General features: G+C 38.3%; 1 protein-coding gene across 8 annotated transcripts in view; it reads right to left on the bottom strand.

Annotated features, from left to right (window-relative positions):
• Positions 1-24,601, bottom strand: part of TET1 (tet methylcytosine dioxygenase 1) — a 95,217-nt gene that overhangs the window by 41,198 nt on the left and 29,418 nt on the right. For all 8 annotated transcript variants that reach the window (XR_011142272.1, XR_011142273.1, XM_068950890.1 and 5 more), the window contains 3 exons: positions 7,130-9,668; positions 5,816-5,906; positions 5,071-5,164 (listed from right to left, as the gene is read on the bottom strand). Coding sequence is in view for 6 of the 8 variants with exons in the window: in XM_068950890.1 (XP_068806991.1) it covers positions 5,071-5,164; positions 5,816-5,906; positions 7,130-9,668 (2,724 nt within the window). In the remaining 2 variants the exon portion in view is untranslated. The remainder of the gene's footprint in view (positions 1-5,070; positions 5,165-5,815; positions 5,907-7,129; positions 9,669-24,601) is intronic.

The raw sequence follows: 24,601 nt of genomic DNA, 5'->3' as shown, positions 1-24,601 counted from the left end.
ATTTTTTCTGCATCTGCAGAAGAATCTATTGTTATCAAAGCTCAATCAGCACTCAACAGATTGTCATTTCTGCCATTTCACTACAGACTACTATCAGTTCAATGATTTATAAAATCTTGATTGTAACACTGGATTATCCAAGCATTATTTTTTATTTTGAACTTGATTAATGTCAGTAGCGAATTTTAGGCTCGGGTCTTAATAAGGACTGTCATGTTAAATTTACACATATTGTGAAGTATTCACAACCATTTATTCTTACCTATTTTTAATCTGCCCCTAATTTTTTATTATTTACGTATCCTATCAATCTATGAACAAACTACAGAAAAAGAAAAGCTCATAAACTCTGCAAGGTTTTAAATATAAAACCCAATAAACAATTCAAAACAAAGATAAAAGAGTTTGAGGAACAACTTGCAAAAGGCATAAAAAAACCCCCTCAATACTAAATATTTTCAAACAGAGTAGGATCACCAGGAGGCTATCAGAATCTGAAGGGTCAACAGACTATCCAGGTGTAAAAACAGAGCTCAGAGAAGATAAGGTCAGCAATGCAAAAATTCAGGTACCACTTCTGCTGTGTTCACAAACAAGGTGTTTGGAAAGATTCCCATGTGAGAACCCTCCTTCATAGGGGACACAGCCAAGGATTTTTTTTTTCCTTCAAGTTAAAGCCCCAACAGAGGCAGTTACAGTACAACAGTGACAAAAATAACAGTAACAAATTGCTGGGATCAGATGGCATCCATCCAAGAACTCCCAAGAAACTCAAGGATGAAACAGCTAACTATTAAATGTGATGCGTGCTGTCTTAATTTTAAACACATCAGTTCCAGAGGACTGGAAGATAGTTTATGAGAGGATAAATTTTGCAAAAAGATCCTGGGAGAAACATGGGGATTTCATGATCACATTAGCCTGGGATCTGTGTGGGGCATATTTGCAGAAACTATTTTGAAGAACAGAACTAGTGGCCACACAGATAAACGTGATCCACAGGGTGAAGTCGATGAAACTTTCTGGGAAGGTAAGTCATGCTCAGTCACACGACAGGTCTTTCTGGATTTCCAAAAGCCATTCAGTAAGGTCCCTCACTAAAGGCTCTTAAACAAACAAACAAACAAACAAAAACCCACTAACCTGTCCTCAGATAAAAACAAAAGACCACACATGAAAAATTGGTGAAAAGACATGAAACAGGCTGGTACGTTCCCGCCGCAGTTCTTTAGAACTGTCCAGGCTCTTCAGCATGTTTGTCAAGGGTAAATAACAGGATGGCAACGTTTGTTGATGATACTAAGTAACTCAGAGTAGTGAAGACAAGCACAATCTGCAAACAATGAAAGAGTTCACACTGCTGAGTGGGCAGTAAAATGGCAGATAAAATCCACTCTAGATGTGCAAATCTAATGCACATGGAGAAAACAATCCTATTTTTACATAGAGATGGACTCCCGAGTTGACCATCACCATGCAGGAATGAGAATTTGGCATAATGAGAAGAAGCTCTAGGAAAATGCCAGATCACTGCTCAGCAACAGAGGCGGGGGGAAAAGAAAAAGAAAAAACAAAGCAACTGCTAGGAATTACTGGGAATGAAGCACAAGGCTGAAAACACTATTATGATGCTATTTTAATTTATAACCTCGTTATTATGTGAGGTACTAATCTCCCAACTCAAAAAGGTGTAACAGACCAGGAAAAGATATGGAAACGGGCAGGGGGAAAAAGATGACAACATTTATGAAAAGCAAGTAAGCACAAAGACATCACCTCCAGTTCAGGGAACCCCAGAGTTGTAAATTACTGGAGTCTTCTGGGATGCAATTGCCCTGCTCTTGCACCTTTCTGCTCTCGGTGAGTCAGGAGACAGGACACGGGCTCAGAGGACCTCTGCTCTGACCTAGCCACTCTTATCTGTTGTCTTTATTCAGAGCAGAAGGAGACAGCCTTAAAAATTACACTGCAACTCTGAATAGAGACAACAGATAACAATGATAACTGACCTAAGCCAATGTCCACTGAAACCAGCAGAAGGAACCAATAGGAAATGAGTTTAATCCAGAAATTGTAAGGCCTGAAACTGATCTCAGGTCAGCTGACATATATGGTCAGTGGCATATATGTCTGACTTCAGGGAAGCAAAGATGATACCTAGAGTGAGCTATTTATGAACAACTTAAAAGATAATATAAATTCATAAACCATTTCACATAAATTAACCTAGGTCATCTTTATTTACCATCAGACACACGGAGAGCAGAAAAAAGAGGCCACATTCATTATCCCTTAAAGCACTGATAAAACAATGGGACTGATATGAGTCACCTATCACTGGCTGGGTGTAGGGGATGCACAGTAATATGAAACTGTTTCTGTTACATGAACAAGCTACTAATGCAGAATTACAGTATTACACAGCTTTTTTTTTTTTTAAAAAAAAACCTTATTACATAGAAATCTGATGTACTTAGACTCAAAAAAAAAAAAAAAAGGCAAAAGAAACCCAAACAAAGAGGAGTGCATCCACCCAGACAGACGTCACAGAACGGTAAGTTATTGTCTAATCACACATTTAGCACCTACACATATACTCACACATTTGAAATCTCAGGCAAAGTTAAGATTTGGCAGCAGAAGACTGTAAAGGAGATTACGCAATTTCTGATGCTTACAGAGAAGTCAAGCAAAGAAGCTACTGAAAATCCCTGTCGCTGAACGTAGTACAAAATAGCAAGTTCATCTCCACTGCAGTTTAGCTCATGCGAGTGTCAAACTAACACTGACAGGTACAATTGCCACAAAGTTTCAAATCCTGGCTAGTTATTTACTGATACTATTTAAGTTCAGATAATAGTAGCATACTTGTTCACATCCAGAGGGAGAAAATATCTCCCCAAAATATTATATACTCAAAAAATACAGAAAATCTGATTTGTTCTCAAAAGAGAACCAAAAGGAAAATTCTTTGGAACTTTGTGGTGCCCTGAAAACTAAGGAAGAAATGTCAGTGCCTATTAAGGAAAGGAGTCGTCTGTCTTGGTAAATATTTAATGCACCAGGCACATGTTTGGAGTCATTTCAGTAAAAATAATTTAAGAAAAAATCAGAATTACAAAATACAGTCGCTAACAGAAGAACGTATGGACATAGATATTTTATAAAGCCTCTTTTGATCCTAAAATGCTTCTTAATGAACTGACAGAAGAATAGATTAACTAGTGGAAATAAGGCAAACTTGGGGAAATAGTTAAATATGACAGACAGATAAATTCAATCTTATCATTTTTGCTTCAGCAGAGCTCCATGATGGTGCTCTCGCCAGCAAGTCTCTCAGCAGCCCTAAGGGCAAAAACTTGACCATCTGCAAAGCAGAGATGAGTCTGTCCCAAAGTACACTGTAAACGAGTAAGTGAAAGTATCTGTACAACTGACAGAACCTTGTGACTGCAATTATCAGAAAGCACAGCAAACTTTTTCCATATGTTTTAAAATAAATTTCACAATTATGTTTCTTTGGTCAGAGCCAAAACCCAAATACGCTCCATTTTAAGAATTAACTTTTCATTGGCAATGCTAATTTTAACTCACACACTAAGTATAGGAACCAAAACCAAGAATTTTATAGAGATGAAACAGTTCTACAGAGGAGATTTCAGTGATCTCCTTCCCTCTGTTGCACTGAACGTCCCACAGTAAGAGTTAACGTACTTGGAAAAGCATTCATCGTCTTCAGGTCTGAACTTGCACACAAAAAAGTCACTGCTGCATAACACAAGATTGAAACTTAGTTAAATTATCATTACAAATTATTCTGTCAAATGCTTTAAATATAGAAACTTAAAAATCTAACTGGACTGCAGGTCCCCCATACCTTAAAACAGCCCTTTCTCTATGCATCCCAGTGCTTTCTGACTGTTGCATTGTACACAGGTTGGACACCTACAGCCATTCAGATATACAATAAAACCTCTCATTGCTATTTTACATAAAAGACAGCACATTGATAACAGCAACAGAAAAATCAAGGTTAAGAGTTTCTAAGCTGAGATTTTTAACTCCTGTCCTTTGTTAAAATGGAATTTTGAGTCAGTTGAAATGCTCAGAAAGATCATTCCATTCTTTTTGGGTTGGTTGTTCATGAAATTTGTTGGACATCAGTTTGTTATTAAAAATATTATCTGCAGCCACATGCACATACGGGTTTCCTTTCTAAGGAACAATTTATGTTCTGAGTATGAAAAGCACATTTTGACTTTTCCAAACATAAAAGTAGTTATTATTTAGTATGCAATAACATTCACATACAGTATGCAATATTCTTATTTTTGTTATGGAGTTACAAACACTAGCCTACATGCTGTACATTTTCTTCATAAATTTTCAATTAAGTTTGAAATTCCTAAATGTGGCAATAAAAAATTTAACAACTACATTCTTTTAGTTTCCAAAGCTCAATTTCCAAGATTTCCTATCTACTTTTACCTCCCTCCATGGTTTCAGCAAAGAATAAGGACAACCAACTCCTTCCAAGCTCTTTCCTGGAGCTTGTCTCATTTTCTGCCTCCTATGAGGCAACGTGAGACAACACTTTGGTGAAAACTATCATCACAGCATTTCTAAATATTGAGTTCAGTTCCTCAACAACAATAATGAACTCCATGGTATTTGAGATCGAACTTCCTTACTGCTTCCATCACACTGAGAAGGGTTTTAAAAAATGTTACGGCCTAGTTATTCAACTCCCCCAGGCAATCCATCCCTTCTTTTCTTTTATGCTTCTCAAAAACTTAATTCATGAGACACCCCAACTCTGAGACACTGTCAGGATTTTCTTACCTTTGATTTGGTCATTTCTGCTAGCTCTGTTAAGCTCCTTTCTTTCACTCTCTCATTTGAACTACAGCACAACATATTGCACCACAGCATAAAAACATTTTCCTTAGCTTCATCATTCAGGGAGACTTGTAGAACCCAACTTTCCTTAAAGACCACGTTATAAAGACTATACATCATTTGAAATTTAAAAGCCAAACAAAATTTTACTGCTGTAACATAAAAACTTACCCACTTGGCAATTGGACACCCCTGAGAGCTTTTTCCTTCCTTTCCTGTATAAACCACTACCTCTATTCTTACAGCGCTTCCTTTTGCTCCATACCTGAATTAAAAAAATTTTTGTGAGTACAACTAAAACTGTTGTAGATCATTTTAGAACAGGGAACACTTTCAATAAAATAGGAATAACTTTTTTATTTTACTGAGGGCAGAACAGAAACAAAATACCTATAATGTCCAAGATCGTTAAATTTAAAACCCTACTTGCATGAGTCTTTTTGAAATCTCTCTTCTGATAACAAACTTCTACTACTAAGGAGACATTATTTGAGAAGAAAATGTCATCTGCATGTGAATCCTAGTGCATGTAGTCACTAATGTGACCTTCCTGTCCAATTTGTGCATGTAATCAGCTGCACAGCTGGTTACATGCAGGACGCTGGAGAACCCAATCCTGCCAGGTGCGTATCTCTGTCATTCGTATTGACTTCAATAGCACCTTCAAGAGCACACTGCACTTGGTGACATTGGACCCTAAAGCTGCGGGAGCTCAAAAAAGACAAGTGAGTTTGGAACTGGCATGCCAGTGTTCATCTCATGCATATCTGAACAGGAAAATGCTTTACAAATGAGTACACCAAGAAGTTTTTAAAAAAACAAAGCCAAACATAGCACCTGACTTCTCATAGCTCGTCTTCTTTCCTGTTTATACATTCAAAAATACTGTTAGCATTAAATGCTGAATTTTGCTCACCTGTTCTCCATTATTTCTCTCACAGCAGCAACACTCGGTCCTGTCCCGAGGTGTGTGTAATATGGGCCTTCGTCCTTCTCTATAATTTGCTCTGAAAGCAGGTTGAGAAAATTAAGTTTGCACAGGCAAAAAATTCACACCATTAAAAGTAACCTTAAAATGGTTTACAGAAGCATCCTCCAGATGAAATACACAAAATCTTTACCTAAATGCAGCAAATAATACACCGATAAACTATTCTCCTTAAAGAGTCATCAAAATTATTTCATACCTGCAACAACTCCTATTAATCTGATAATGGCTCTTTTTTAATACAGTAAATTAATCCTAATTTTATTAATATTTTCCATTCTTCAGCAATTTTCACTATGGGTTCTAGTACACAGTGATTAGTTAAGCCTCCCAATGCCCTTGTGAGTAGGGAAGCATTTTAGACAAAGGAGAATTGAGGCAAAAAAATTTAACTCATGGTCATACACTACAGAACAGAAAACATAATCCAGATCTCTTAACTAGCGTTTTGTTGGTTCAGAACGCGAAAGCAAAGAGGAAAAACTGCCTGTGTACACTTTGTTGTTCAGTGTCTGACTTGTTCTGCTATGTGCTTTGATGGTCTGAAAACAAAACATGTCTAACACCACCAATTAAGTTGTACTTGCAAAATTTCGAACACCCTGTTTGGTATGACATCCCATCCCTCAACATAAGTTATTACATCTCTGACTTTATCACCTGAAGTCTACCTCACCTCTCATCTCTGCGATAAAGAGATATCTAAAAGCCTTTGACGTGTACTCTTTCAAGGTTAACTTGCATCACTCCTCAGGACCAGCGTTGACAGTAACAAGACCACCCGTAACTACGCCCTTCTGCTTGTCTAATAGTATTTAGGCAGGAATGAAAAAGTATGGGAGATCTGCCCAGTCCATCTCAAGCAAAAATTACTTCTAGACCATGAAAATCACCATCTGATACGCTGCAGATAAATTTACATGGAGCACAAGTCAGCGATGACAAAACAAGTGGAAAAACTCCTTTTCTTCTACTCACATTTAAACACCAGAGAATTTAAACCTGCCAGCTGCAAGGCCAAAAATATTAAAGAGTGTTGTGTTTTGCAGGCCCAAAGACCTCACAAAAGTTACAGAAAGGAAAACAAACACACACACACCTTTTCTCCTGTTTCCTAATGGCAAAACACTGAGCCTCTGCAATGGAAAAGTAACTGTCAAGCGCACTTCCTCACATTAAAGGAAGCAACATGAACACAAATCCATCTGAAACGCATACAGAAAAACTAGCAGAAGGACTTACCAACACAGTCACAAGTTGGCAATTCAGACTGTCCTTTCTTCGTAGGCGTATCTATTAAATTTTTCGTAGGGGTGTCAAGAAACTTCATAGGTGATTCAAGAAAACTGCTGAGCGTGTTCTTTGCTGGAGAACACCCCGAGTCCCCTGCGCTCTGTGGCTGGTCCGTACCGAAATTTGTCGCCGTCAGAACAGTAACTTCACCTGCGCACTCGATATTCCTGAGAGCTTCTGCGGCCCCTGGCACATGGGTCCCGCTGCAGGGAACAGGTCGTGGCTGCAACTTTGCATCTACTTGCTCGACCGCATCCCGCTGAAAACAGGATTTGTCGTCTCTCTGCATTTCATTCGCTCTCAGGTTAGACTGGCTAAGAGTCTGAGGCAAAGGAGGTGTCTGACCACTGTTCACTGCTTGCTGTACCTGAGAATTACTTTTTTCTGTAAACATCTGTACATTTTCACTTGGTCTGTCTAACAAGCATGCTGTTTTCAACTGTGAAACAGCCACAGGATTACGGGAGGGCACGTCACTATACTGATTACATGTAATAACATCATTTTTCTGCGGATCAATACGTAGCGGGTCACCAGAGCCTGCAGCTTTGACTTCCTCATTCACCGCTTCGCAGCCAAACAACCTGTCTTTTGTTTTCTCCTGTGGTACCTCAGGTAAACATCTATGGAACTTTATCTGAGTTTGTGGGAGAAATAATCTAGTTTTTTCTTGGGATGATGAAGTATTTTGATTCAGTGCTTTCTGTACTTTGGTTCTTGGAGATTTTTTTTCTGATGCACCTATTCTGGAGTCTTGCAGCATGGTTTGACCCAGCCTGTGCAGTTTTGATGATATCCAAATGTCCTGTAACTCACTTCGTTGGCACGGCAACAGCTCGAGCTGGTTTTGATTATTTTGTTGATAGCGTGTTTCTTGAGGCTTCTTTTTGTGTCTTGGTTTCCACGGTAGAGCATTTCCTTTTTTATTTGTTGGTTGTCTTTGCTTTAACAGTAAGGAACTATAATTATGCCTAAGAAATACAGTTTGTTTTTTCTGCAACAGGCACTGATCTTGGTTATGTTTTGGCTGCCTCTCCTGTGATATTAGATTGAGCAGTGACGCCTTAATGTCATTCTTCTGCTCTGGATTTGTCTGGTTTGATTCAATTAATGCTGCAAGTTGAGTTAGTTGAGTAGCTACATCCTCTTCATCCTGGCTGTGAATTCCTCCTTCTTTAATTGAACAATTAGTTTTCAAGTTCAAATCATTGCAGGTTGGCTTTTGCTCTAAATGGGCAAGAATTTCCAAGTTGTTACTTGTTTGCTGGATGTTACATGAAGCACTGCAATACCGTGCAAGGGTGACCTGATCGTGCATATAACTGTTCTTGGTAGTATGACCTGAAAATGGTTTTGCATTAGATGTTACATCAGATACAATTTTGGTATCCTGTGAGGATAAGTGTAATTTATACATCTCACCAGCCAGATTGGCAGGTTTATCATGCAATTCAGAAATCAAACTTTGTCCATTGTACAACACTGCCTTATTAGGGAGCTGCTTCTGTGAGGCAGCACACTGAGACAAGAGTTGCTGTTCATTCTGCAAGTAAGCGTCCTTGATTTCCTTCAACGTAGGAGATGTAAAGGAGGATGAAATATCCCTTTTGTAACTCTGGAGCAAGTTGGAAGTTGTTTCTGCTGTATATTCAGTACTTTCTGTTTTAGCTGGTGAAATTGATTCTAAAGGGGCTTCAGATAATTTTGTTAAAGCTTCAATAGCTACAACCTGCTCTACGGTTAAATTTCTGTTTTTAATCAGAGACAAGAAAGTGGGCTGGAGAAAAGAATTCTTCTGCTGGGTCTCTTGGTCGGGTGTTTTAATGCCATCCTTCTCTGCAGGAGCTTCCTCGTCAGGCAGTGGAGAACAACATGAACTTTCTTCCAGATCCGAAATGGAACCAGTCTGCAAAACCAACTTATCAGAATCTTGAAGGACCACACAAGTGCAGTTTTTCTGTGTCATGAAAACATTTCCTTGTTTTCCTGTGTGAACGCAACTAACACCAGTTGTCAGGGTGTTTACAATGTCATTCAGATTAGCAGCCTTCGTCCAATGCATATGGGAGTTGCTTGTCAAATCTGTTCTTTCCTCTGCAGATACTTTCTTCAGGGACACAACTGACTCTGGTGGTGAATAATGTAGGGTTTTTATGCCATTTCTGAGGGTTTGTGCAAATGACTTTTTTGGCTCAGCTAATTGACTGGGAGAGACTGCTCTTTCACTTTCTTCAGCATTTTTCAAGTGTTCGTTCCCTGTCACAGTTCCATGGATATCTCCATTGACATGGACACCAAAAGACGGCTTCTCGTTATGTGCCCACTTCTCTGCTTCTAAGCCTGTCATTCTTTCTTTCTCCTTAGACTGTACATTTTCAAGGGGTAGTGTTTGGTTTATTTTCACCCTGTATTTTTCACCATGACCACATATACTGCATTCCATGAGTTCTGGTCTGCGGCCATTTACTGGTTTGTTTTCTAAATTTGCCTATAAAACAATAAAAAAAAAAATTGTTGTAACAGCTGCTAAAAAAATAAAAATAAGAAGCATAAGCTTTATGGCAACTAAGCCCTACTTTGACAGATATAAAGAATACCCTAATTAAACACAGGCACATATGTTGACAAAGAAAAAGAACAGGAAGTCATAAAAAAAAAACCCTGAAGCCTAAAGATCGGATTCATATTTATAGTCAGTTCTTTTTCACTCTTCTGGAAGGGGGAAAGGAAAAAAGAAGAAAAAAGAAAGTGCGTGCATGTGGCGATGGTGAAGACTTACTATGAATGTAAAGATAAACTATTTCAGCCCTTAGAATCAGATCTAAGGATTCAATTTCAAAAATGAATTTGCATAAGCAGATGAAAGTCTCCCTTGAGCTCAAAGCAGGACTGAAATCTGAAGGCTTGCACTGCAGAAAGTTTACCAGTAACTCAGCATAATTATACCTATATGGCTAGACCAATAAAGAGATGCAACACTTCATCGGACATCTAGCAAGAATGGCTATTTTTCAGCTTAGTTTCAATTCCTTCAACAAAAGGACAACACAATCTAGGACAACAAAGACAAGAAAATCTAAATGGATAGTAAGCCAAAATAAGACTGTTCAAATGAAGAGCTACGTTGCTAGAACTCTGTTTGATACATAATCTCTTTCACAATATCAGCAATCAGTTGTTGCAAACAGCAGAGACCATAGCCCCTGTTGACAATTTAAACCAGAACAATGAGAATTTGTTTCAAGTTAGGAGTTTGTCTCATTTTCAGGCATTACGGCAACAGTGTAAACACAAGACAAATTTGAAGTAACATCAAGCCATATTCTAGAATTTGCATGCCCATCACCTGCTGCTAACTATTTGAGATGTGCTGCACCGTAAGAGAGGCCTGAGGTGGCAGCATCTCACTCACTGCTGCTTCATCTCAGAGGTGCTCATAAAGATAATCCTGAAGTGAACAAGAAGAGCGATTCCAAAAGGGGAGGAAGGGAGAAGCGATGGTCTCTGACAGCTTCTGCCAGAACTCAATGCACAGCAATAGCAGAGAGCTATGAAGACCACTATGGAAGCTCTTTTACAGAAGTGTAAATTTCTCCACATTTGATGCCACAGGGCACCACAAAAAGTCCAGTGTGTGGCACATGACAGGGATCTTCAGCAGAAAAGTATCAAATTGATAAATACATACAACAATGTTCAGCTTGCGTATTTAGATGGTAACTTTCACATGTCTGAACAGCCTCTTACTTAACTGAGCTATCATGATTACCAGTGTTTTAGTGAACTCTAAATGCTAATATTTAAATATATTCTTCATCTTCCTTGATATTATATAATTCACGTGGTCAAAACGTGTCAAAAACTAGATAGTATCAGAATACGTTGTCCTGGAAAGAATACTCATATAGGTTTCATTTAAGATAGCATTATGGCTATGAAGTAAGGAGCTATGTAATTAAGCTATATATATGTGTGTGTGTGTGTGTCTGTGTGTGTACATATGTGCATATATTCAGGAAAGAATTCAGGAGGGAACAAAAATAAAGACAGAAATTCAATTTATTAAGTTCGAATTTATTTCTATTTACATAAAATTTTATTAAAAAAATTTTGAAATCTCTAAGAACTGTTAAAATATTCTGTAGCTGTAAGCCCTGCTTAGCAAGCAAAATGGTACAGTAGATCTTAGAAGTATGCAGAAAATAGCACCCAACGTAACAGAAAACATTTGGTTAAAGCAAACACGTTCTAATGGCCATACCAACAAAAATGCATGGACTTCTCTAAGAAAATAACTAAAATACGCAAATGTAAAATAAACTTAGGATTAATCATAACCATCACGATATTACTGCCAGAGACCTCCAGGCAAAATGAAGCATAAGGACCCAACTTCAGACAGGCCCCTGTGTTCACTCTACAACCAATTTAATAAAAAAATTAAAAAAATAAAATTAAAAAAAAAAAGAAGCTATACCATGCCCTAGATTTTATCAGAGGCTTCATAATCTTTCACGGTTCTGCTATGTAGAAAATGTATCCAACATCTATGCAGCAAAGTCAAACCTGTGGAATTTACATTAAGAAAGAAAGATACCTTTAATTAAAGACCTTTAATGGTCTTTAATTGCACCGATACTGTCTAATGGTCTGTGAGCCTGAACGTATCTGGATCCTGGTGATTTTCAATCAATGATCCACAGACCTGAAGCATCACTGAGTAATATCTAAGGGTTCCACAAAAGCAAATAAGCAAGTCAACTGTTAGCAGAGGAAAATGCATTACATAGACATTTGCAGCTTTACCAGAAAATATTCTAAGCATGCATCATCGAAAAGTAAAAACCCACAATTCTACACCTACACAAAAGCTGCATTTAAATTAACTAGCTTTTTCTCCCTCTGAATTTAACTTTAGAAATAAGTAGGATATGAAACTTCAGTTTTTTCTTCAACAAAAAGTTTATCCTGGGAGTACAGGCCAAAAAAAGCAATGCAAATTATCCGACTTGCTGCAGCGTGTTTCATCACAGAAGAGCGTTTCATCAGAGAAGGCACTATCTGCTTACTAAAAAACAAAGAAGGGGCCATGGATGATTTAACCAAGTCCACACACCCACAGGAGCAGGTACTCAGAACAGATGACCCGGAACAAAATTGCGACCCCTCTGAGGCCCCTGAAAAAAATGAAATAAAAAAAATACAGCATTGCAACTTCAACTGTAATGCCTGAGCCCCTGGCACAGCTTTAAAAAGTGACAGCAAGGGCCACTTCTGCAGAAAAAGGAACGCAGAAGTACATCCCTTCTAAGGTCAAAGCCTTAGAGTACATCAATCTATCACTTCAGAAGTTGTCCGAAAAACTGCTATTGCAAATTATTTTTAATTAAAAATTTAAGAAGCTGAGGAAATAGGAACAAATGTATTAAAGTAATTTCCCAGCATTTATAAGTTTTCAACATGAAAGAGGAATGGGGGGAAAGGAGGAAGAAGGTTCCTCCATGATCAGAAATGAGAACTGACAGAGGCCACTGACAAGAGCTCAAAGTGCAAAAACGTCAGCACCCTTTTCTCTCAACTATGTTGTTCTTCCATGAAATACTGTTACCAGACTAAAAAGCAATGCTCCTTTGAAAATAACTTAGAATTTTCCTCGACCTGTTAGTGGTGCACAGGTGCAGTGCTGTGCTCACACAAGACACCAGTGATCTCGGCAGTAAAGCAGTATTATTTTAAAAATAAAATTATTCCCCATACATCATAATTTCCACTAACATTACCGGAAGCCTCCCACATGTCATGGGGGAGAAAAAGGAGCAGATGAATCATATCGCTGGCATTGTTTAGTTCATATTTTATTTTTCCATATAAAGAATAAAAATAATCAGACATCTGCCTTTTTTTTTTTTTAAATCAAACTCTCTTCCTTTTGAGAACTGTTGCTTTTTCTCTTTTGTCACTGACCTACAATGAATCCTAAAAAATACCTTTTTTTCTTCCTTTCTCAACAGCATTTTCAGTGGCCTTTTCTGTTTAACATGTGAGGTTATTGTTTCCCAGTATAAAAAGTGATGCAGACATACTAGCAGGAGGGGCGCTCCTTTGATTCTTCTCCACAGCCTAAGCCTGGCACACCGAAAGTAATAGCTCAGAAAAAGCTTTTTGCAGCTGAACAATCTAGCAACAATCTGCCTTCAAGTCCTAAACCACAGCACTTGAAACAACAGTCAAGGACCCCATACCTCCGCACAGCAGCCTCAAACTTCATGGAAGTTGAGCACAGTAGACTGATCAGATTGACTTCTAAAGCCTTTACACAAGTGTAACCAAAAGCTAAAGAATGAAGTGGATCAATAAAAGTAATTTCCTCTCTTCCTCATTCATGGGACCACTCCTCTATCGGGAAATGTAAAACAGTAACAAATGATGCGCAAGCTTAGACCCTGCATGGACAGGAACCACAAGAGTACAGCCTGCTTTAGCCATTGCTAAATTACTTAAACTTGATTTAGACATTACAGCTGATACTGAGCATATCATTCTGAAAAGGACCAGACTTTAATATTAACTTTTACCACAAGATGCTTATCTACCTTTGAAGTAATGCAAAAATTTCACCATTTCAATCAAAATACAACGATTAAGCTACCCTAAAGACACTTCCACATTTCCTGTACAACAGAGCAGGCCATGGGTTTATGATTCATGTTTCAAGTCTCTACAGGTGGTACCACGACTCACTGCACTAAAGGATACAGCCAGAAACAATTGCTCCTATAAAGCAGAAATAACAGATAATGTCCAGAATCAGCCAGTGATGAAATAGCTCAAAGGGAAAGAGCAAATCATGACAAGTTACCTAATAATCAATGGCAAGACTCCTTGACTAGTCCTCCATATAGGATTCTGCTCACGCACCCATGAGGATACAGTTCACAACGGATCGAGAAATTCTTGCACCTGCCAGCTTGTGCCAATAATGGGGATGGCCTGGAAGGCAACCCTTCCCAGGTTCACAGCACTCATCAACGTAAAAGGAAGAGCAAGCGAGGAGTGCCTGCGCTCTGCCCCTCCTAGCCACCACAGCCTGGATGCTGACGCAGCACTTGCAGCCATGCAGCTAGTCCTGCATGCCCGTTCAGGTTGGCACAGAGCTGGTAGCACCTCAGAGCTCAGCTCCGTTTACCATGCTTCCTCAAACGCAGTAAGGGAAATGCTCTTTCAGAAAAGCTGCTTGGGCAAAAAAGAAAAATAAGAACTTGCTCTAATATTTGAACGTGGTGTTTCAATCATGGTCCAATTATGAGATGTCGTTGCCTCACCAAGATATAAGAAAGCACCAGTCAACTGACAGCAGCAATTTATTCCTATCCTCTGGTGCCTGCTCGCCAGAACATGCGGACACTCGGAGGAAACCAGGACCTGCACTGTCTAATGGAGACACAAGTACTGGATCAACATATATGGATATGGATAGGAGATAAGATTAGGGAGCTGGAGAGTACAGGCTTAGGGAAACAGTCACACGTGCTGAGTGAGGGCAGAGCTACCTGGAAAGCTGTGTGCTGTTTAGAGGAGAGAAAAATATTGGACAAAATGCTGGGGAAGGCATATGGCAACCTTCTAAGGATGGCCAAGCTTTTAGCATTCCAAAAAGGGTATACATACAAGAATATACTTAGTAATAATCTTCTATTTAGGATCACACTGTTCTAAGTAAAAATAAATAAATACTTGACTGCAATAGCACAGACAATAGCAATGTGCTACAGGCTGCTACCCAAGGCTGTGGGCCATGCAGGATTTCTGAGCAGACAACCAGCATAGAGAGGAGAAAAGTGAGTAGAGATCAAGTCACTAGCTGATGCTCATTCCCATCAATATCACCACAAGCTTAAAGCAATTATTACTCTATTCTACGTAATGACAAACAAACATGAAATAGTATGCCTCTTCTAGTATACTGCTCTTCTACAGCAGCTCACGTAAAGCACATCTTCCATAGGCCTTTTTGCAAAGAAACTGAATTGGTAATCTAATTACTAATATAACAGAGCCTGCATGTGCAGAGGTTTCGTTCCTCAAGAGAACCACGTTCACAATCGCACTGAAGGAGAACTCAGAAGAGCTAGTAAATCAGTATTTTAGAAACTATTACAATCAAAACAAATATGGCAAAACGATGTAGAAAAAGTTTTAGCAGTTGGGCTGGTTCATATAGAAATTCAGGGCAATGAGAAGACTGAGAAAGGGATCAGACACTCAGGAGTGCAGGAATGCTCAGCTTGCCTGTGCTTTTCTGGGGGCGTCCCTCATTTGCCATTTCCCCACTCCAGAGTATCACAGCCACCCAAAGCCACGAACTTCAGTATCTCGGAAGGTACTATTTCACACTGGATCTCAGAACAGTTGAAAAGTTTGCTCTAGTTGGTGGTATGTTTCTTCCGTATCCTTAGTCCCAACAACAAAGATCACCCTCTCAACCACAGCTGACACTTCAAGCAAATAGGAGGCCTGAAAAACATCATCCTGCACCTGCCTTCTGCCTCCCCCACGAAGCCAAAGCAAAAAAAACAGGGCAGGGGGCAAAACAGGAGGTATATGTAGATAAGAATGAGCTGGGCCTAGTTTATCATCATTTATACCAACCAACATAAATGATGAAACCTCCCTCAGGACAGAAGATTTGGCAAAGTATTTTCTAGCCTTCAGCTTCCCACCTACTGCAACCCCAATTATTTCTCCCTGCACACTTTGCCAGGCAACAGCCCTTAGCAGCTCCTCCCTTCCTATAGGAGGACCCAAATGTCCCTCCTATCTGCATAAATTGACAGAATCCAGTGATTTAGACCACATCTACACAAAATGATCAGGGTTGCACACAAGAATGATGTTGCAAAGCAGTGCAGCACACCTCAAACTGAACCACAATTCAAATGAGACATGGAAAGAGTTCATTTAGTTAGCCAGCTAAGAAAAGTAACATATAAAAACATCTTAGCCTGCAGGTAATCAGTTTGTACATAAGGTTTGCCAAGAGCAGGATCTCCTGGGAGGAGCATCTAACTGTACTGCATTATACAGCCTAACATTACTGATGTATCACAGCTGTCCCTTGAAATACACAAGGAAAATCAGATTTGCTCCCCCCTCAGCCCATGCACCTGTACACATCATCAGCAACTTACATAATCAAAATCCATCAATTAAAAAAAAATCAAAATGTTATTTCTTCTTTCTCTTCCCTTCAAGTTCAAACTCTGAAATAAAATATTGCAGTAGTATTTCAGATCTAGTATTTCAGACCTTCCCCTTTTAAGTATGGCTGTAGTGCATGAGGAAATCACTAAAAAAAAATGCCCAAAGCACTCCAAATGATGCAAGCACCAGAAAAATCACAGATGTTGGTTTCATCTATTCAGCAGATATCCCTTTATATGGGGCCACATTAGAAGAAATCTTTTCCAAATTGTAAGAATTCCACTCCAGCTGGGAAGCTGCTTGAGAGTTAATGCCAAAGATCATTCATTTTTCATCTTTTCTCTTACTTGATTTTTTTTGGTTTTGAACTACTCATCCTCCACAGCAGGTGCAGACAGTGAACTGGAGAAAGCAAGGAATGAAGGAACCCAGAGATGTGCAGGTTAGGAAAGATCACTAGATTCTGAAATGGAGACTCCCAGGAAGACCACCAGAGTAAAGTAAATAGTTTAGCTTTGTTCTCCTATAGCATCTGCATTCCTCAAACTCAAGAAAATGACTTTGAAAAATAGTAAATAAACTCACTCTTCAAAAAAAAAGAAAATTTTTTTCTGATTTACAAGCAAAACATTTTGTTTTGTTTTTCTATTTTGTGAATAATCGAAATATGAAAACAGTGCCTACACTAACTTCTTCGCTTTAAAGCTCCCACTTTAAAGACTCTTCGTCTCCTTATTTTAAGCCAAAAAGCATCTGGGAATAAGCGGAACACCAATAGTTATAGCAGAACAGAAATTTTAAGATGTGGCCAATGTTAATTCCACGCCTGAACTCAAGAAAGGTTGGAGTGGAAACATCACTCCTAATAACATAATATGAATATCGTAAAGATTAGGATGCATCTTTCTCCTGATTCTTTTCTCTTCCTTCTGCACGGCCAATTCTATTCTTCATTAATTACACGTATGACTTGCCATCAAATCGCTTTGCTCTCAGTTTCTGAGGTCAGTTAATCTTCTTACATTTGCCTTCACAATATTGCAGATTAACACCACCACACCTCTGCCAAATCTCTCACTGATACTTCTGCAGGTTCTGACTCTCTAAACTCCAAATGTGTCCTCAATAGAGCAGACACATCCCATTCTCACTTGAACGGGGGACACACACAGTCAGTTCCCAAGAATCTTGATTAGCTTCCTGCCCACTGCAGAATTCAGCATATACCCCCTCACATTCAAGCTCTCTCTCCTTCTCATTTCAGTTTCATCTCCATTTTATCTACGTTTGTATCCTCTTGGCTACGCTCTCCAAACACTAGGCAGCTCTCCCACCACGGAAGTTCCTCATCTTGTCTTTCTACACAAAGTTAGTATATTAGGGCCTTAAAGTCTTTATGTCTTTATTCTCTTCATTTTCCCTCCCACACCATTAACACAATCCTCCCACCCACGTTGTGTAGCAACTTCAGTAAGACCACCTTGTAAGTGCAAGTAAGAGCTACAGTAGCAGACTGTAAAGGATGGCACTTATTAGCAGTATTGAAGGTAGGGGACACTAATTAAGGCTCTAAATTCTTCAAATGGTGACCACCAAAGAGAAGTGTATTTTTATTAGACTACCACTTCAAAATACACTTTCTGAGCTACAAACTCAAATTATTGTTTCAGTCAACCCCGAGGCTCCAGGTTGTGGAAGCTCCAGACAGGAACAAGGTAAGAAATATACAGTGAAAGCACCATTCTCCTACAGAGACACCCAAAACTGGATGTGCTACAGAAGACAGAAAAGCCATTAGGTTATTCTTCTCCTGAAACAGAAGCCAATAGAAACTAGTATCGTGCCTGTTTTTTTGACTGATGCTTTGAATTACTCAATCATTTGTCTTCAGTGCTGAAACAGAGGACTCAAAGAGATACTGGCAGCTCTGGAAAATATAGCATTCAACCAAAAAAAGAAAAATGGCATGATCAGCAGCAATGCGTATTCCATAACATAAACTTTCCCTAAGGTGCTTTAACTCAAATTAGAGATGAAAGAAATTCAAGCTTTGAATTTATAATTCCTAATGTATACATCTTGTGGTCTATTCATTTATGCAACCATAGCCATAGCATTAAGAAAGCATTGCCTGGCCTGTAATTGTAAATGGAGAATCATCACACAATGTTCACAATAAGGTCTTCAGGGAACATATCACAGTTATATATCATACAACATTTTTAGCAATGACCTGGAAGAAAAGGTGAATTTAATACTGATTAAAAAAAAATAGCAAGTCATCAAAAGAGGGACATGACGCTTCCTGGATTGACTGGGAAGGGAGCTGCAAGCAAATGTTTCAGTATAGCTAAAGTTGTTTACCTAGGAACAGACTTCAGGTTGTATTTACAAATCACAGGGTTCCACCTAGAAAGCAATGACCTTAAGAAAGAGATCAATGTGGTCAATAACCAAATACATAGCAACTGTAGAAACTCCTACTGAAACTTCATGGTCAAAAGGGCTAGTGAGATTTTTGGTGCATAAATAACAAAATATAATTAGGAAAGATAGGTTATTTTATATCCTATATTTGGCACTCTGCCATCTACTAATGCAATAGCATGCCCAGTTCTGGCATATACAATTCAAGCAAGACATTGATATATTGGAGAGAGCTTGGGGGAATCACAAGAATGACAAAGGATTGAAATATCTTTAAATGAAAGCCTCAGGGAGTTGACTCGACAATTTACCAAAGAAAAAGAAATTTGAAAGCCACAAGCTACGGCTATGTCTACGTGGAACAGAGAGCTGATAACAGAAGGCTCCTTGTTCTCAGAAGTATAACAAGGCTCAATGACTTTAACTTAAGGCCAGAGAAATTTGGATTGGAACTATAGGGGAAAGAGGGAGAGGGAGCTTCAGAAGTATCTTATTAGAGGTTTTGATGTGCTTTTCATCCATGGGCATTTTCAAATCCAAGTTTTTGGAGGTATTTTTAAAACATGATGCTTCAATACAAAAATAAATGAATTCAGTCTTACAGCCTCCCTGTACCAGAACAGATGATCTCAACCATCTTGCCTCGCTTTATGACATGCGAACCAAACTGACTCAAGTTAATAATTTTCCCTCAGTTTCAGCTCAGTAAAAATATGAACTGCTGCCTAAGGTAACACCATATTCCAGCTCCCACAATCTAACCAGGAAGATATTCAGCTCCTTAACTCAGGATCTAGTCAACTACCTATCTGTTGTACAAACAATTATATCATTTCCAAGTTGCTACATGCTGGTAGTGGCTCTCAGCCCAAACCTGCTATGGACACAAAACAGAAATTAACAAGTTAAAAGGTATTTGTGTGTGAGGGCTGATTTCTATTACTTCTAAAAAATCAGCATAGGTCCCAAACACACATTGTAACAAGTCATGCTCAAGTCTTTTCCAAAAGTAAACATCTATTTAACGGGCATATTCCTGCCTGGTTTTAAAGATGATGAGAGGCAACAAAACATGAAGGAACAATTTATAAGCTTCAGCAATGAGAAAGTCAGTGATAGGTAAGTCAGAAGACCAGCTAGAGGTAACTCAGATACAAGAAATAAAAACAGTCATGGGGCAAGCAAGGTGTGCTGATCACTTAGGCCACCCAGCTACAAGGCTGCAGCACTATTCAGGATTTTGCATCTGTTTTGTCCATTCCTATGAGGAAAAAACCCTAAAAATGGCAAACGCCGTTTCTCCTCTATCCCTGTATCAGCTAGCACACGTTTGGTTTTAAATAAAGCTCAAAATGGAATTTATACTGTACGCAACTTCTATTTTCTCTTTAGGGGAACACTGACTTTCATTCAGGTACTGGAACAGCAGCAATGTTGTTCTGCAGCAGCACGGCAACAGCAGCAATGTTTGGGTTGCAAAATTCAGGTAGTGATCATCTGTTACAAAAAGTAAATGCTTCACATTTTTTAATACATAGAAACTTTTTCTATGTTATGTATTCATAAGTTCAGTAACACCTTTACAAAAATGAATTTTAGAGTCAAATTAAACAACAGAGCATCAATTAACTTGTAACACCATATGGACAACACCAAAAAAGATTGATTAACAAGGAACTCACAATTAAGTGTGTGGCACAATCTACTGAATTTTAAGTCGGCCTCGAAAAAAATCTTAATAATCATTTTTTTTCCAGAATGCTTAATATTAATGCTATTAGGGAAACAAGGGCAGTCACATATATTCTAGATTAGTTGTACGTAAGTTAATGAAAAGCGATTCCAGTTAGTGCCTTGTAATTCTCTGCTCCTTTTTTCTTGATTTTTTTTTTAATTCAGAAATTTGGTATTTAAAAAGGAAATACCTTTATAAGAATGCATGAATTCTTCTTACTTCCCAAATAAAACCTACAGTTAAATTAATTTTAGTAGGAATGAAATCCTTTGGTCTCTACATAGATAAGGCTCTTACTAAAGTCAATGGGAAATTTGCTGGAGCAGAATCTGAAAGATGACTATCTTCTTATTCTTGAACACCGTGTATAAAATCTCAGTATAACACCAGAGAAAGAAGAAACAGAGAAATGAAAATCTAGTCCCATTCAAGTAACCTGAGGGCTTCTCATCAGTTTTCCAAGGCCAATCACTGAAGGCAATGAACAAACTTGTTTAGCAATATAGTATAGGAGTCTAAACAATTTGTTAGTGCCCCTTTTTCAAAGTATTTTCTGGATCCTGTTATAAGTTATCAATGCAGGGACATCACAAACAGCAAAGATTGACAACTGATTTCTGGAATTTGAAAAGCTGTCTCAAATACTTCAATACCTATGTCATATATAGCAAGTACAAATATTCAACAAAAGCTAATAATTCAGCAATGAATACAAATGGTATCAACAAAACAGCATACCTGGAATAGAAATCAGTGTTTATTTTGTAATGCCGCAAGTTCATTAAGAACATCTAAACAATATGTAAATGTACTTACTACCCATGCATCTGACCTACATCCATACATGGACACGTTTTCCTTCTTTCCCACAAACTGTCTTACTTTGATTGAGTACAAGACACTTTTGATCACAAACACATTTTCTACTTTTTTAGTAAGCTTTTCCTATAGGGTTTCCATTACAGTGGAAGCTCCAGCACTGCACTAAGCACTGTGATGGGCAGGATCTACAAAAGTATAGTGATTCAAAGCACATGCAAAACCCCAAAACCCACCAAAATTACTAGGCTCAGCCTGGCCTTATTCCACACCTCCCAGCCTCATTGCGCCTCTGCCTGGAAGGTCCCCCAAGCAAGAGCAAGAGTGGCACTATGCTCACAACTTCTCTGCTATGCAATAAATGAGTTAAAACAAAACCCTCTTTCTCCCTGTCTTCCACTCAACTGACAGCATCCCTTTCTTCCCCCAGCATTTTTTGAGGTTAGATTGAAGGGGGGAAAAGAGAGTAGCAGGATGGTGCTATTCAGCAAGTAGCACAGCAGTCCCGAGAAGTGGACGAGAGAGAGAGTAGCACCGAAGGGAGCTCTGCAGAAACAGGGGGAACAAGGGAAGAAGAGCATCTCTGCATCCTACCCATCTCAACACAGGCAGCACCATAGGGTAGAGTTCACAGGATCTCAACTACCCTCAAAATGGGCTCAAAGTAGCAGCTTGGACAGAATTATCCATGGCCCCCCAACACTCCACCAATCACACATCCAAACGATCTAGCAGTATCATAACACTTATTAGATATTTCTGATTCCTTTCATTCAAAATTTCAAAATTACTGGAGTAGGATTAATAAACTATAGAGCCTTTGTAAAGCCCTTCTTTGTTTGGACTCCATTCAAAAATGCCTACATACATAAGAAGTCTTAACAGTACCATACAAACGAAATATGGTTACCCATGTGGATGTGCTAGAAAGACTGCACGTAGAAGTCTGGTTCTAAATTACAATTAAAATCATGCCTGCTCATTTCAAGTGAGCTGCACAGGCCTATCAAAGACAAAAATAAAATAAAATTAAAAAATCCCATTTAGACACATTATTGGTTTGAAAATAGGACAAAATTAAAAGCTTATTTCTTTCAAAAAATATTACCTAGCTTTTTAAACTAAGTTACCCAAGGAACTCCTTATTTGTTTTAAAAATAAAGTTGACTTATTTGCGTGGGCCACTCACATATCAAAAGTGAACTTTTCCTATCAAAAAAAAAAAACAACAAACCAAAACAAAAAGGCACAAAATAAACAGGCAGACATTTTCAATTAGTACTCAAATCAATTTTAATTGGTATTTTTTAAATGGATAGATTTCAAGATGATAATATCCCTTTAAGAAACACAAAACACAAGATAGGTATTCTCCGCACAACATCCTTTCCAACTCATATTACACCATTCTGTCTTCTTCGTCTGTAAAATTCCACTGTAGTGTGATTCCATCCACTGACTTGTTGATATGTCATTTAAAAAGGGGGGGAGGGGGAGAGTAATAAAAATGAATTACTTCCAGTTAAGTATCCTGGCAGACATTTTGCACTAAAAACTTATACCATATATCATAAATTAGAATAAATGTTCAAAAACAGTCCAATGAGTTCACTCAAAGCACGATCGTGGACGTTAGCAGTTGCTTTTCTTAACTCTTGTCAGTGCATATATGACCTTTAAAAAGTGTGTTTTTAATTTCTTTAAACAGCACAACTAAAACTTCAATGTAAAAAGAGCTAACAGCAGGTCTGCCATACTGCCTTCATCTTTGAAAATGGGTTTTGATGAGAAATACTACATTTTGTACGCGTGGAGAACAATTAAAAAAGTACTCGAGTACATATCCATAACTTTCAGGGAAATATGACTTTTACTAGTTATTAATATGATGTATTTGTTTACAAATAAATTGAAAGTTCTAGATATCAAGTCATCTTTGGCTTCTGGCTTGGCTTAAACTGAACTGATCTTACACAGTTTAACAGGCATCGTTCGCACTTTCTTGGCACACATGATTACCATTATGGTGTTTATGCATAAACGCATACACAAAATCAGTCAAAGAACAAAGAATGTGCATGCAGTTATAATACTCACTTAGTACTGCATATGTTATTGTGGATCTCTCACAGTCTCTCTCCCCCCCCTCCACTTTTTTTTGTTTAAATCTCCATCAAGGTAGCATACATCTGCAGCCATTCAAATGGTAGCCTTGGCTCCGCAGAACCTAGTAGAAAGACCATGGGCTGTATTTCTTCATCAGTTGTATCTTGATCTGCGGGAGATTTCCTTACTGGTTTCACTGCTAACTATACTTGGTAACTGTAGATTTCCCTGCCAATACATTGCCACGTTCAACTATCTTGTTCTTCTGAGCTCTGTGTTTATAAACTTGTGTGTGATTGCAAACATTTCCTCACTGTTAAGGAGAGGTGCACTGCACTGCCCAAATTGAGTGAGAGAAACTGCTAAGGGGCTAAAAGGAAAATGGTATTACTATGTAAGTGAAGCAGAGTGTATAATATGTCTTTTGAAATGAAGGCAAATGAATGTTAAGTACCAATCCCTCCTGCACAGACTTTCCATTAACAGGAATAAAGCACAAGAGGTGTCTGCTTAACTGAGGAAGGCATACAAGGTTAGCAAGATAAACTATTTTTAAGTATTCTTTCCTTAGTACCCTTTTCTATGAACTTGCACTGATTCTTTCTTCAATGATCATCCGCTTGCTAAAAATGATGAGTATTTCGGATGTTCATTCAAAATAAACATGGAGAACCTAATAGGATATTTATGGCACAGAAGAATTTTCTAAACAACTCCTCTTACAATAATCAGTAAGGAAAAGTAAAACAAAACATGGAACATGATAAATAATAAACAAAAGTTACAGAGCATCAGTATGTATCACATTTAGTCTTAATGTTTATATCAGTCCAACCCATTTTCAACAGGAAAGTATCGCTTCTTTTCAACTCTTTACAGAAGATTTTGTAAATTTGCTGGTCCTAAAAAGCATAACCTGAAAGATATCCTAGCTATCCATGTAAATGAATAAATGGCTATAAAAACCTAGGACAATTAGAGAAATGCTAACTACATTTATTATTGGAGTACTATAAATCCTTCTTTAAGGAACTTTACAGTAAAACTGGAGGCAAAATACAGTGGCCATTAAAAAGCCATTAAATGGAAATACTCTAATTTTTTAGCATGTCACGGGTGGGATTCACTCAACC

The sequence above is a fragment of the Struthio camelus genome, chromosome 7 (assembly GCF_040807025.1).
Source record: "Struthio camelus isolate bStrCam1 chromosome 7, bStrCam1.hap1, whole genome shotgun sequence".
Taxonomy (NCBI): Eukaryota; Metazoa; Chordata; class Aves; order Struthioniformes; family Struthionidae; genus Struthio; species Struthio camelus.
The sequence above is the reverse complement of the archived record's forward strand: the minus strand, read 5'-3'. Positions and strand labels throughout refer to the sequence as shown.